Below are 14,621 nucleotides of genomic sequence, written 5' to 3'. Positions count from 1 at the left end.
AAAGGACAGAAGATAGCCCTGAGATGGAATCATGGATGAGGAGTGGAGGAGAGACGATAGCCCTGAGATGGAATCATGGATGAGGAGTGGAAGACAGAAGATAGCCCTGAGATGGAATCATGGATGAGGAGTGGAGGAGAGAAGATAGCCACGAGATGGAATCATGGATGAGGAGTAAAGGACAGAAGATAGCCCTGAGATGAATCATGGATGAGGAGTGGAGGAGAGAAGATAGCCCTGAGATGAATCATGGATGATGAGTGGAGGAGAGAAGATAGCCCTGAGATGGAATCATGGATGAGGAGTGGACAGAAGATAGCCCTGAGATGAATCATGGATGAGGAGTGGAGGACAGAAGATAGCCCTGAGATGGAATCATGGATGAGGAGTGGAGGACAGAAGATAGCCACGAGATGGTATCATCGATGAGGAGTGGAGAGAAGATAGCCCTGAGATGGAATCATGGATGAGGAGTGGAGGAGAGAAGATAGCCCTGAGATGGAATCATGGATGAGGAGTAAAGGACAGAAGATAGCCCTGAGATGGAATCATGGATGAGGAGTAAAGGACAGAAGTTAGCCCTGAGATGGAATCATGGATGAGGAGTAAAGGACAGAAGATAGCCCTGAGATGGAATCATGGATGATGAGTGGAGGAGAGAAGATAGCCCTGAGATGGAATCATGGATGAGGAGTAAAGGACAGAAGATAGCCCTGAGATGGAATCATGGATGAGGAGTAAAGGACAGAAGATAGTCCTGAGATGGAATCATGGATGAGGAGTAAAGGACAGAAGATAGCCCTGAGATGGAATCATGGATGATGAGTGGAGGAGAGAAGATAGCCCTGAGATGGAATCATGGATGAGGAGTGGACAGAAGATAGCCCTGAGATGAATCATGGATGAGGAGTGGAGGAGAGAAAATAGCCCTGAGATGGAATCATGGATGAGGAGTGGAGGACAGAAGATAGCCCTGAGATGGAATCATGGATGAGGAGTGGAGGACAGAAGATAGCCCTGAGATGGAATCATGGATGAGGAGTGGAGAGAAGATAGCCCTGAGATGGAATCATGGATGAGGAGTGGAGGAGAGACGATAGCCCTGAGATGGAATCATGGATGAGGAGTAAAGGACAGAAGATAGCCCTGAGATGGAATCATGGATGAGGAGTGGAAGACAGAAGATAGCCCTGAGATGGAATCATGGATGAGGAGTGGAGGACAGAAGATAGCCACGAGATGGTATCATCGATGAGGAGTGGAGAGAAGATAGCCCTGAGATGGAATCATGGATGAGGAGTGGAGGAGAGAAGATAGCCCTGAGATGGAATCATGGATGAGGAGTGGACAGAAGATAGCCCTGAGATGAATCATGGATGATGAGTGGAGGAGAGAAGATAGCCCTGAGATGGAATCATGGATGAGGAGTGGACAGAAGATAGCCCTGAGATGAATCAGGGATGATGAGTGGAGGAGAGAAAATAGCCCTGAGATGGAATCATGGATGAGGAGTGGAGGACAGAAGATAGCCCTGAGATGGAATCATGGATGAGGAGTGGACAGAAGATAGCCCTGAGATGAATCATGGATGATGAGTGGAGGAGAGAAAATAGCCCTGAGATGGAATCATGGATGAGGAGTGGAGGACAGGAAATCGCCCTGAGATGGAATCATGGATGAGGAGTGGACAGAAGATAGCCCTGAGATGGAATCATGGATGAGGAGTGGAGGACAGAAGATAGCCCTGAGATGGAATCATGGATGAGGAGTGGACAGAAGATAGCCCTGAGATGGAATCATGGATGAGGAGTGGACAGAAGATAGCCCTGAGATGGAATCATGGATGAGGAGTGGACAGAAGATAGCCCTGAGATGGAATCATGGATGAGGAGCGGACAGAAGATAGCCCTGAGATGGAATCATGGATGAGGAGTGGAGGACAGAAGATAGCCCTGAGATGGAATCATGGATGAGGAGTGGAGGACAGAAGATAGCCCTGAGATGAATCATGGATGAGGAGTGGAGGACAGCCCTATGACACTGAAGAAGCCGATTACCCCGATGACATAACGGGTGATTTTCTGTTGGTCTGCAGCTTCGATAACTCCATTGTTGTCATCATGGGAGTCTCCATCTGACAGAAGAAGAATAATTCTTTTTGCCTGCTCCCGGGCTCCAGCTTCAGGTGTGAAGATGTTAGTCCTGCAGGAATACTTAGGATTTTAATAGACGTGAAAGATCATGAGAACATGTTAGATGGCTCCAGCCATGACGCAGAAGGAAACCATCCCCTCGATCTGAGAATAGGATGATGGGATCTCATTAGGCCTGGTGGGGTGGGCAGAAACCATGATCTGACTGCAGGGTGTGTGAACACGAGCCGTGTATAGGGGCCCCACAGGAGGTCCAGGGGCCACTGCTGAATCCTATGTATATACACATGCTGTAGACGACGCCCCACACGTAGAGGACATACAATGGAGGACTTACAAGGTGAAGTTGATGGCATTGTATATTTTTGTTCCACCTCCTGAATGCTTCATGTCTGAAACTAATTTTTCACCTTTTCCATTTTGATAATCTGCAAAATTGAAAATTTTCTCTGCCCGAGTCCCAAACTTCACAACCGCGAACTGTAAAACAGAAAAGACGTTTTATGGTGGAGTCGGAGAAAATACAATGAAAGTTGTGAGGAGCGGGCTGCGGCCTAAGGACCATTGGACAATGTACATAGAGGAGTCCACGGCTCTACGGGACGGGACGTTTTCCAGCTCGGGACGCCGGTTATATCGATCCCACGTGGGGGACTCCTGTGAGCGAGGAAAACCCAATGGAGAGGTATGAGAAGATTGTTCTGCTCCGGGGGGTCCTATCATATAAATTGTAAGCTCCTGCACTGGTGAGGATCTGCGGTGGTGGTTGTATTCATCCTCTAGGGTGCAATTATTTTTATTCTCTCCAAGTAGATGGCCAAAATGAGATGCCCCCAGTGCACGAGATCCCAAACCAAGATCGGTACGAGGTGATGCCCACCGTCTCCCAACTTTTGGTTGTCCCACAGCTTTTGTATCTTTCACCAGTATTCTCTGCAGTTACAGCCTATGCTCTCCAGATGGTGGTGGTAGCACATGTAAACAACTCCACCCGGCAACAACCCCCCCCACCCCCTGGATAGTGTCCTAAGTACCCAAAGCCACCTATCAGGTTCGAGCCCAGCTTCCAGCAAACACACCCTCAAATGGTTACTATGTATTGCTAGGAGGTATTTTCCTGAGGCCAAGCCCCTCACCTAGGACTGCATGTGAGACCCCCTGTGGTGACAGCTCTACTGGGTCTACTATCTCCATCCACATAATGGGACTGGTGGCTGGAGAACAATGGCCCCTGTGACACTAACGAGAGTAATGGAATGTCTGCTTTACTGTAATTACCAATCTCATGCCTGGCCTTCTTTGCACCTTACACTGACAAGCAAGAAAATATCTAATAAAGCACAACAATGAGATCAACGTAACCAGCACTCCGTACAGGAAAAAGTTCACGTCCCTTACAGCTGTGGACTGCGCTCTACGTCCACTGGTCCAATAGTCTGTAGTCCACTCCTCACAAAAGATATCGGTATGTGATAGAGGAGGAGGGTGGAGAATGAAGATATCGGTATGTGATGGAGGAGGAGGGTGGAGAATGGAGATATCGGTATGTGATGGAGGAGGAGGGTGGAGAATGGAGATATCGGTATGTGATGGAGGAGGAGAGTGGAGAATGGAGATATCGTTGTGTGATGGAGGAGGAGGGTAGAGAATGGAGATATCGGTATATGATGGAGGAGGAGGGTGGAGAATGGAGATATCGGTATGTGATGGAGGAGGAGGGTGGAGAATGGAGATATCGGTATGTGATGGAGGAAGAGGGTGGAGAATGGAGATATCGGTATGTAATGGAGGAGGGTGGAGAATGGAGATATCGATATGTGATGGAGGAGGAGGGTGGAGAATGGGGATATCGGTATGTGATGGAGGAGGAGGGTGGAGAATGGAGATATCGGCATGTGATGGAGGAGGAGAGTGGAGAATGGAGATATCGGTATGTGATGGAGGAGGAGGGTGGAGAATGGAGATATCGGTATGTGATGGAGGAGGAGAGTGGAGAATGGAGATATCGGTATGTGATGGAGGAGGAGGGTGGAGAATGGAGATATCGGTATGTGATGGAGGAGGAGAGTGGAGAATGGAGATATCGGTATGTGATGGAGGAGGAGGGTGGAGAATGGAGATATCGGTATGTGATGGAGGAGGAGGGTGGAGAATGGGGATATCGGTATGTGATGGAGGAGGAGGGTGGAGAATGGAGATATCGGTATGTGATGGAGGAGGAGAGTGGAGAATGGAGATATCAGTATGTGATGGAGGAGGGTGGAGAATGGAGATATCAGTATGTGATGGAGGAGGAGGGTGGAGAATGGAGATATCGGTTTGGGATGGAGGAGGAGGGTGGAGAATGGAGATATCGGTATGTGATAAAGGAGGAGGGTGGAGAATGGAGATATCGGTATGTGATAAAGGAGGAGGGTGGAGAATGGAGATATCGGTATGTGATGGAGGAGGAGGGTGGAGAATGGAGATATCGGTATGTGATGGAGGAGGAGGGTGGAGAATGGAGACATCGGTATGTGATGGAGGAGGAGGGTGGAGAATGGGGATATCGGTATGTGATGGAGGAGGAGGGTGGAGAATGGAGACATCGGTATGTGATGGAGGAGGAGGGTGGAGAATGGAGACATCGGTATGTGATGGAGGAGGAGGGTGGAGAATGGAGACATCGGTATGTGATGAAGGAGGAGGGTGGAGAATGGGGATATCGGTATGTGATGGAGGAGGAGGGTGGAGAATGGAGACATCGGTATGTGATGGAGGAGGAGGGTGGAGAATGGAGATATCGGTATGTGATGGAGGAGGAGGGTGGAGAATGGAGACATCGGTATGTGATGGAGGAGGAGGGTGGAGAATGGAGATATCGGTATGTGATGGAGGAGGAGGGTGGAGAATGGAGATATCGGTATGTGATGGAGGAGGAGGGTGGAGAATGGAGATATCGGTATGTGATGGAGGAGGAGGGTGGAGAATGGAGACATCGGTATGTGATGGAGGAGGAGGGTGGAGAATGGAGACATCGGTATGTGATGGAGGAGGAGGGTGGATAATGGAGATATCAGTATGTGATGGAGGAGGAGGGTGGAGAATGGAGATATCGGTATGTGATGGAGGAGGAGGGTGGAGAATGGAGATATCGGCATGTGATGGAGGAGGAGGGTGGAGAATGGAGATATCGGCATGTGATGGAGGAGGAGGGTGGAGAATGGAGATATCGGTATGTGATGGAGGAGGAGGGTGGAGAATGGAGATATCGGTATGTGATGGAGGAGGAGGGTGGATAATGGAGATATCAGTATGTGATGGAGGAGGAGGGTGGAGAATGGAGATATCGGTATGTGATGGAGGAGGAGGGTGGAGAATGGAGATATCGGTATGTGATGGAGGAGGAGGGTGGAGAATGGAGATATCGGCATGTGATGGAGGAGGAGGGTGGAGGATGGAGATATCGGTATGTGATGGAGGAGGAGGGTGGAGAATGGAGATATCGGCATGTGATGGAGGAGGAGGGTGGAGGATGGAGATATCGGTATGTGATGGAGGAGGAGGGTGGAGAATGGAGATATCGGTATGTGATGGAGGAGGAGGGTGGAGAATGGAGATTTCGGCATGTGATGGAGGAGGAGGGTGGAGAATGGAGACATTGGCGGTTGATGGGATGAGTGATTGTGAAGAGTGCAGATTTCTGATGACTCAGAAGAAGGTGGAGTTGACTTGGACACTCGCGGGATGTATAGACGTATTGGATGAAGATGCGGTTGAGAGGCCATAGAGAAGCGGGGGTCTCATTCTCAGAGTTGTCGGCCGAGTCTCTTACGTTCAGAGTGCTGTTCTTCAGGTTTTGAATTGTGCTGTTCAGGAATTTCTTCACTTCGTTAAACTCAAGCTCCCCCACACTCAAAGAGTCATCGAAGAGGAAACAAAGGTCCACCTCGGCCTTCTGGCACTCTGGACAGACACCAAAAGGTAAGAATGGTGAGCACACAACTAGACAACACAGGGGTGGCAGAAGACAGGTCAGGAGAGGACAGGACAGGCCAGGAGAGGACAGAGGAGGAGACTGGCCGGGAGAGGACAGAGGAGGAGACTGGCCGGGAGAGGACAGAGGAGGAGACTGGCCAGGAGAGGACAGGCAGTAGGTGAGGACAGAGGAGGAGACTGACCGGGAGAGGAAGGAGGAGGAGACTGGCCGTGACAGGACAGGACAGGCAGTAGGTGAGGACAGAGGAGGAGACTGGCTGGGAGAGGACAGGATAGGCAGTAGGTGAGGACAGAGGAGGAGACTGGCTGGGAGAGGACAGGACAGGCAGTAGGTGAGGACAGAAGAGGAGACTGGCTGGGAGAGGACAGGACAGGCAGTAGGTGAGGACATATGAGGAGACAGGCTGGGAGAGGACAGGACAGGCAGTAGGTGAGGACAGAGCAGGAGACCAGCTGGGAGAGGACAGGACAGGCAGTAGGTGAGGACAGAGGAGGAGACTAGCTGGGAGAGGACAGGACAGGCAGTAGGTGAGGACATATGAGGAGACAGGCTGGGAGAGGACAGGACAGGCAATAGGTGAGGACAGAGGAGGAGACAGGCTGGGAGAGGACAGGACAGGCAGTAGGTGAGGACAGAGGAGGAGACTGGCTGGGAGAGGACAGGACAGGCAGTAGGTGAGGACAGAGGAGGAGACAGGCTGGGAGAGGACAGGACAGGCAGTAGGTGAGGACATATGAGGAGACAGGCTGGGAGAGGACAGGACAGGCAGTAGGTGAGGACATATGAGGAGACAGGCGGGGAGAGGACAGGACAGGCAGTAGGTGAGGACAGAGGAGGAGACTGGCTGGGAGAGGACAGGACAGGCAGTAGGTGAGGACATATGAGGAGACAAGCTGGGAGAGGACAGGACAGGCAGTAGGTGAGGACAGAGCAGGAGACTGGCTGGGAGAGGACAGGACAGGCAGTAGGTGAGGACATATGAGGAGACAGGCTGGGAGAGGACAGGACAGGCAGTAGGTGAGGACAGAGCAGGAGACTGGCTGGGTAGAGGACAGGACAGGCAGTAGGTGAGGACAGAGGAGGAGACAGGCTGGGAGAGGACAGGACAGGCAGTAGGTGAGGACAGAGGAGGAGACTGGCTGGGAGAGGACAGGACAGGCAGTAGGTGAGGTCAGAGGAGGAGACTGGCTGGGAGAGGACAGGACAGGCAGTAGGTGAGGACATATGAGGAGACAGGCTGGGAGAGGACAGGACAGGCAGTAGGTGAGGACAGAGCAGGAGACTGGCTGGGTAGAGGACAGGACAGGCAGTAGGTGAGGACAGAGCAGGAGACTGGCTGGGTAGAGGACAGGACAGGCAGTAGGTGAGGACAGAGCAGGAGACTGGCTGGGTAGAGGACAGGACAGGCAGTAGGTGAGGACAGAGCAGGAGACTGGCTGGGTAGAGGACAGGACAGGCAGTAGGTGAGGACAGAGGAGGAGACAGGCTGGGAGAGGACAGGACAGGCAGTAGGTGAGGACAGAGGAGGAGACTGGCTGGGAGAGGACAGGACAGGCAGTAGGTGAGGACAGAGGAGGAGACTGGCTGGGAGAGGACAGGACAGGAAGTAGGTGATGACAGAGGAGGAGACAGGCTGGGAGAGGACAGGACAGGCAGTAGGTGAGGACATATGAGGAGACTGGCTGGGAGAGGACAGGACAGGCAGTAGGTGAGGACAGAGGAGGAGACTGGCTGGGAGAGGACAGGACAGGCAGTAGGTGAGGACAGAGGAGGAGACAGGCTGGGAGAGGACAGGACAGGCAGTAGGTGAGGACATATGAGGAGACTGGCTGGGAGAGGACAGGACAGGCAGTAGGTGAGGACAGAGGAGGAGACTGGCTGGGAGAGGACAGGACAGGCAGTAGGTGAGGACAGAGGAGGAGACTGGCTGGGAGAGGACAGGCAGAGTACATTTTGCGATATGACAAGTCTTTGGTGAGATTGGGGTGACGAGCACTGCGATGGGCACATACGGTGTGATCTCCCGGTGGGGTGTGACCTCACATCGTTTGGCCGCACCACAAGGATCTTCTACATGTGAGCAGCCGTGGTCTTGTGCAGTGGACGCAGCTGACAGCTTTCGATACAGGGGCACGCCCTTTCTTGGGGTACGCACCTTGATAACCAGGGGTGCTCTTCTCAGATGCTGTGAGACCGGAGTCCACGGTGTAGCAGGCGCCATTTGTGTACAGGGTCTGGGAACAGTCATGAGGTTCTGCAAAGCCACAAATCTGGAGAGAACATATATGAGAGTCAGATAACATCTCAGCCACCATGCTTTACACTGCAGGTATATGTAGTTCTTCAGGCAAAAACGGTTTTAGTGAAGTGTTGTGATCCTGGTGTCCGCAGTGTTCAGCGATAAGTTTTAGTTTTCCTCTAATATCCTGGATGATGGTGCCCTCCTCCTATCACCCCAGGCACATGTGAAGTGCCTGTCTATTAGTCGCCCCCGTCACTCAGTAGTGGGGAGACCTCCTGTAGGAGTTATAGACATTGGCCTGTGACTGAAGAATAGATCTGGAGATCGTTACCAATAAGGGCTCTTACTGTCCAGCCTCCCACTGACTCAAGAAAGCCAGAGCTGTCAATCAAAGAAGAAAGGGCGGAGACTGAGGGAAGACAAGAAGGTGCTGTCTATGTCTGACCGCCAAGGTCCATCCAGCGCCTGAGCTTGAACATTCATCCTGCGCTGACAGACGCTGTATAAAGAACCAGCAGTTTCCACCAATAAACCTGACTTCAAAAAGGCAACAGCCGAATCCGGAGCAACAGCTGCATGTGCAAGCGAGACCCCCTGTAACAGTACAGGCTGAGCGTCACCTGCCAGGCAGCAGCAGAGAGTCACCTGAAAGGCGGCGTCAGCGGGAGAGTCACCTGCCAGGTGGTGTCAAGGGAGGAATTTGGTTGAAGACTGCTAATGGAGTCTTCGTTTGGGATATCCAGAGACGGTGCCGTATTAGCTGTATATCAGTGCCAATATATATCAATGTATATAAGACAAAGAACACAGACATGCTCTCCCTCAGGCAGCGTCATTAACTGACTCGTATATTCTATTGTTCAAGCATTAAACACATCACTTCAGCCTGAAAGATATTTACAAAAACGTCTCCATTTGCTCACACATACTGATAAAGAATAATTAGGGGGGAGTGCGTATGGGCAGCATTGGGAGAATGCATGAGATCATACATCATCCCAAATAATACACTTTGAAGATGGTAAGCGACAATGAGATTCTGTAGAAATGATACATGAGTATGGGATCACCTGCCTCATCCTACAAATACTACATTCCTTCGCCTGTGAATTTTGCTGATAAGGCTCCCAATTAACTTAATGAATATCTCCTTTGTTCATTTATACTTTGGCTAACGTTTTTCAATATACAGCTTAGAATTATACTATGGGTCTATGCGATGGCTACATAGACAGACAGATAATTATGCAACTACATCTACATTTTGATTATTTCTATACACAGATATTCTTATTATGTTTAAACAAGCTACAGCTCAGGCGACCTCCACAGTCCCCCCTTAATAAAATATCTGTGAATATTATTACCTTAAATTTTAAAATTTTCCACATTTAGATATATTTTATTATTTGGGACTTATTTGTGACCTACTGCCCTTGGGACTTTAATTATATTCATATCTATATATGTGGACTTTCTATGGGATTGTTGCTTAATTTAACACTACAGACTTTAACTCCCCCCTTAAGTACTTATTTTTAGTTATTAAACATAACTCTATGATCTATAGGGGCTATTAGAATTGGCGTTATTACACTCATTAGGGCACATTATCCTGATTAAGAAAGATTGAATCTAGACCTTATTTAAAAATTAGCACATAATTAAAAAACAAAAGAACATTTGCTACAAATTATCCATGGTTCTTCTTTCCGGATATGAAACAAAAAGGAAGATGCTTGGTCAGTGCTAGTCCACTTAGGGCTACTTTGTGAACCAGGCGGCAGCAGAGAGTCACCTGCAAGGCGGCAGCAGAGGGAGAGTCACCTGCCAGGCGGCAGCAGAGGGAGAGTCACCTGCCAGGCGGCAGCAGAGGGAGAGTCACCTGCCAGGCGGCAGCAGAGGGAGAGTCACCTGTCAGGTGGCAGCAGAGGGAGAGTCACCTGCCAGGCGGCAGCAGCAGCAGAGAGTCACCTGCCAGGCGGCAGCAGAGGGAGAGTCACCTGCCAGGCGGCAGCAGCGGGAGAGTCACCTGCCAGGCGGCAGCAGAGGGAGAGTCACCTACCAGGCGGCAGCAGAGGGAGAGTCACCTGCCAGGCGGCAGCAGAGGGAGAGTCACCTGCCAGGCGGCAGCAGAGGGAGAGTCACCTGCCAGGCGGCAGCAGAGGGAGGGTCACCTGCCAGGCGGCAGCAGAGGGAGGGTCACCTGCCAGGCGGCAGCAGAGGGAGGGTCACCTGCCAGGCGGCAGCAGAGGGAGAGTCACCTGCCAGGCGGCAGCAGAGGGAGAGTCACCTGCCAGGCGGCAGCAGAGGGAGAGTCACCTGCCAGGCGGCAGCAGAGGGAGAGTCACCTGCCAGGCGGCAGCAGAGGGAGAGTCACCTGCCAGGCGGCAGCAGAGGGAGAGTCACCTGCCAGGCGGCAGCAGAGGGAGAGTCACCTGCCAGGCGGCAGCAGAGGGAGAGTCACCTGCCAGGCGGCAGCAGAGGGAGAGTCACCTGCCAGGCGGCAGCAGAGGGAGAGTCACCTGCCAGGCGGCAGCAGAGGGAGAGTCACCTGCCAGGCGGCAGCAGAGGGAGAGTCACCTGCCAGGCGGCAGCAGAGGGAGAGTCACCTGCCAGGCGGCAGCAGAGGGAGAGTCACCTGCCAGGCGGCAGCAGCAGCAGAGAGTCACCTGCCAGGCGGCAGCAGCAGCAGAGAGTCACCTGCCAGGCGGCAGCAGCAGCAGAGAGTCACCTGCCAGGTGGCAGCAGAGGAATAGTCACCTGCCAGGCGGCAGCAGCAGCAGAGAGTCACCTGCCAGGCGGCAGCAGAGGGAGAGTCACCTGCCAGGCGGCAGCAGCAGAGAGCCACTTGCCAGGCAGCAGCAGAGAGTCACCCGCCAGGCAGCAGCAGAGAGTCACCCGCCAGGCAGCAGCAGAGAGTCACCCGCCAGGCAGCAGCAGAGAGTCACCCGCCAGGCAGCAGCAGAGAGTCACCCGCCAGGCAGCAGCAGAGAGTCACCCGCCAGGCAGCAGCAGAGAGTCACCCGCCAGGCAGCAGCAGAGAGTCACCCGCCAGGCAGCAGCAGAGAGTCACCCACCAGGCAGCAGCAGAGAGTCACCTGCAAGGCAGCAGCAGAGAGTCACTTACCAGACAACGGCGGGATACTGGCTCCACTTCTAAGGTCAGACCCAGGTAAGACGAGTTTCCCTGGTCTAGGAGGAAGGGAGACGAGATGATGCAAAATTTCAAAGTATGTGCCCCCCCCACCTATAGACAATACAGAGCAAAGTATATGCCCCCCACCCACCTATAGACATTACAGAGCAAAGTATATGCCCCCTCTCCACCCACCTAAAAAACACAGCAGAAAAAAGTATGTGCCCCTCCCACTTATAGACTCTACGGATAAAAGTATGTGCCCCCCACCCTTTTATAGACATTATGAAGAAAAGTATGTGCCCCCCACCCTTTTATAGACATTATGAAGAAAAGTATGTGCCCTCCACCTGTAGACAATACGGAAGGGGGGGGGGGGGGCGAGGGGACCGGGTGTTATACACCGAGGTGAAGGGACCGGGTGTTATATACCGAGGTGAAGGGGGGGGGGGGGCTGAGAGGACCCCAGACATCACAGACTCCTTACCTCCATCACACATAATCACTTACTTGGCAGTGTAATGATGTCACACGTCCCATTGATGACATCACAGGTGTGCAGTATGTTTGAGGCTGGATCCCCAATGAGGACTCTGTAAAAGAGAATTTGTGTGAAGAATCAAGAGGTAAAGTCGTAACAAGTACCGTAAGAGTGCAGAGGCCGGGATGATGGAGGCGACCAGGAGAACAGTGACCGGGAGGATGGAGGAGACCAGGAGAACAATGACCGAGAGGATGGAGGAGACCAGGAGGACAGTGCCCGGGAGGATAGAGGAGACCAGGAGGACAGTGCCCGGGAGGATGGAGAAGACCAGGAGGACAGTGCCCGGGAGGATGGAGGAGACCAGGAGGACAGTGCCCGGGAGGATGGAGGATATAAGGAGGACAGTGCCCGGGAGGATGGAGGATATAAGGAGGACAGTGCCCGGGAGGATGGAGGAGATCAGGAGTACAGTGATCGGGAGGATGGAGGCGACCAGGTGGATAATGACCGGGAGGATGGAGGAGACCAGGAGGACAGTGACCGGGTGGATGGAGGAGACCAGGAGGACAGTGACCGGGAGGATGGAGGAGACCAGGAGGACAGTGACCGGGAGGATGGAGGAGATCAGGAGGACAGTGACCGGGAGGATGGAGGAGATCAGGAGGACAGTGCCCAGGAGGATGGAGGAGATCAGGAGGACAATGACCGGGAGGATGGAGGAGATCAGGAGGACAATGACCGGGAGGATGGAGGAGATCAGGAGGACAATGACCGGGAGGATGGAGAAGATCAGGAGGACAATGACCGGGAGGATGGAGGAGATCAGGAGGACAATGACCGGGAGGATGGAGGAGATCAGGAGGACAATGACCGGGAGGATGGAGGAGATCAGGAGGACAATGACCGGGAGGATGGAGGAGATCAGGAGGACAATGACCGGGAGGATGGAGGAGATCAGGAGGACAATGACTGGGAAGATGGAGGAGATCAGGAGGACAATGACCGGGAGGATGGAGGAGACCAGGAGGACAGTGACCGGGTGGATGGAGACGACCAGGAGGACAGTGCCCGGGAGGATGAAGGATATAAGGAGGACAGTTCCTGGGAGGATGGAGGATATAAGGAGGACAGTGCCCGGGAGGATGGAGGAGATCAGGAGGACAATGACCGGGAGGATGGAGGAGATCAGGAGTACAGTGATAGGGAGGATGGAGGAGATCAGGAGGACAATGACCGGGAGGATGGAGGAGACCAGGAGGACAGTGACCGGGAGGATGGAGGAGACCAGGAGGACAGTGACCGGGAGGATGGAGGAGACCAGGAGGACAGTGACCCGGAGGATGGAGGAGAACAGGAGGACAGTGACCGGGTGGATGGAGGAGACCAGGAGGACAGTGCCCGGGAGGATGGAAGAGACCAGGAGGACAATGCATCTTGTCGGTTAGTCCTCTTCCATCACATACTGAGAGAACGTTTCGCCATCTTACTCTTATTGCAGTCGCTGCTTTTAATAGTAAAACTCTTGTCTTTTTCTTGTATCCCCGAGTTATGAAACTTTCTGAAGAGGGAACTTGTTGTCTCAGGCCGTGGGGCAGAGACGTCTATGTACCATGTGTCCCTGGTATGTAAGTAACAGAACATACAATGCTGAGACCTCACCTCGGTCCAATTGTGGAATTTAACTGCACCACTCTATATCCGAAAAGACTGCTGGTGTTAGCAGAAAAGCGCCTGTTCTCCAGCACCTCCACATTGTACGTGAAAGAGACGTCCAACCCTAGAAAAAAATACAATGAGAACATGACATCACCATCGATGATATAGTAAGAGTTAATGAGATATCAACCTACCTTCAAGAAGGGACAGCAGCAAAAGTAGGCCGGTGAAGTCCATGAGTCCTCACTGGGTGAAGACACAGACTTTAAAAGGGGTAACGAGACCTGCGCGAGGAGCAGAAGTGACCGTGGGAACAAAGCAATGGGCCGAGAGAGTGCTGAAGCTGCATGAGATGACACCCGGCAAGGGCTGGGTGGAGGCATTAAGTCACCTTATACTTGTGGTTATGAGGGGGCTGGGAGAGGAAGGAAGTCTTCTGAGTGTGAGATACGCAACTTCTTCATACGCTGCCACCTGAAAGCCAAGACTGATGGCAACCACCAACTATTACAGATTATTAGTCAGTGAAGAATCACCAAAACCCCTGCATTCTCCCTCAATGATGAAGTCCACAATAGTACGAAAAATCTCATGAGAAATGGTGCCCTGATCAGAGATGGTGGCCACCGTAGGAGCAGAGTCCACCAGCCAACCCAAAACCCAAACAATATCCACCCAAAACATGGCAACCTGCTAACGTGAGTGGAGACACAACAATGCTCCACGCTCTCCACCGCTCAGGAGGACAAATAGAAAAAGACTATTTCACTACTGAAGATTTCCGATAAAGAGATCTGCCATAAAACACAAGTTTTAGCATTTTACCAGAACATATTCCAGATCCAGTTCTATCTGGGCTTGAAGTCCCGGCTCTCCGCTCTGAGGGATTCACATCATAATTGGAGGAAGGGTTAGGAATTACGGCTCTTTAATATGTCGCTGCCTTGTTTACAAGGGGCCAGAAGTAA

General features: G+C 52.2%; 1 protein-coding gene across 3 annotated transcripts in view; it reads right to left on the bottom strand.

Moving 5' to 3' along the window:
• ITGAL (integrin subunit alpha L) overlaps window positions 1-14,002 on the bottom strand; it is a 69,505-nt gene extending 55,503 nt beyond the window's left edge. For all 3 annotated transcript variants that reach the window (XM_075318688.1, XM_075318690.1, XM_075318689.1), the window contains exons 1-8: window positions 13,848-14,002; window positions 13,657-13,774; window positions 12,024-12,106; window positions 11,505-11,569; window positions 8,288-8,402; window positions 5,968-6,098; window positions 2,491-2,633; window positions 2,058-2,202 (exon numbers count right to left, since the gene is read on the bottom strand). In XM_075318688.1, the coding sequence (XP_075174803.1) occupies window positions 2,058-2,202; window positions 2,491-2,633; window positions 5,968-6,098; window positions 8,288-8,402; window positions 11,505-11,569; window positions 12,024-12,106; window positions 13,657-13,774; window positions 13,848-13,890 (843 nt within the window). In that variant the 5' untranslated portion in view covers window positions 13,891-14,002. The remainder of the gene's footprint in view (window positions 1-2,057; window positions 2,203-2,490; window positions 2,634-5,967; window positions 6,099-8,287; window positions 8,403-11,504; window positions 11,570-12,023; window positions 12,107-13,656; window positions 13,775-13,847) is intronic.
• Between the last annotated feature and the right edge of the window lie 619 nt (window positions 14,003-14,621).

The sequence above is a fragment of the Anomaloglossus baeobatrachus genome, chromosome 7 (assembly GCF_048569485.1).
Source record: "Anomaloglossus baeobatrachus isolate aAnoBae1 chromosome 7, aAnoBae1.hap1, whole genome shotgun sequence".
Classification (NCBI taxonomy): domain Eukaryota; kingdom Metazoa; phylum Chordata; class Amphibia; order Anura; family Aromobatidae; genus Anomaloglossus; species Anomaloglossus baeobatrachus.
This window is presented reverse-complemented; position numbering and strand designations above follow the sequence as displayed.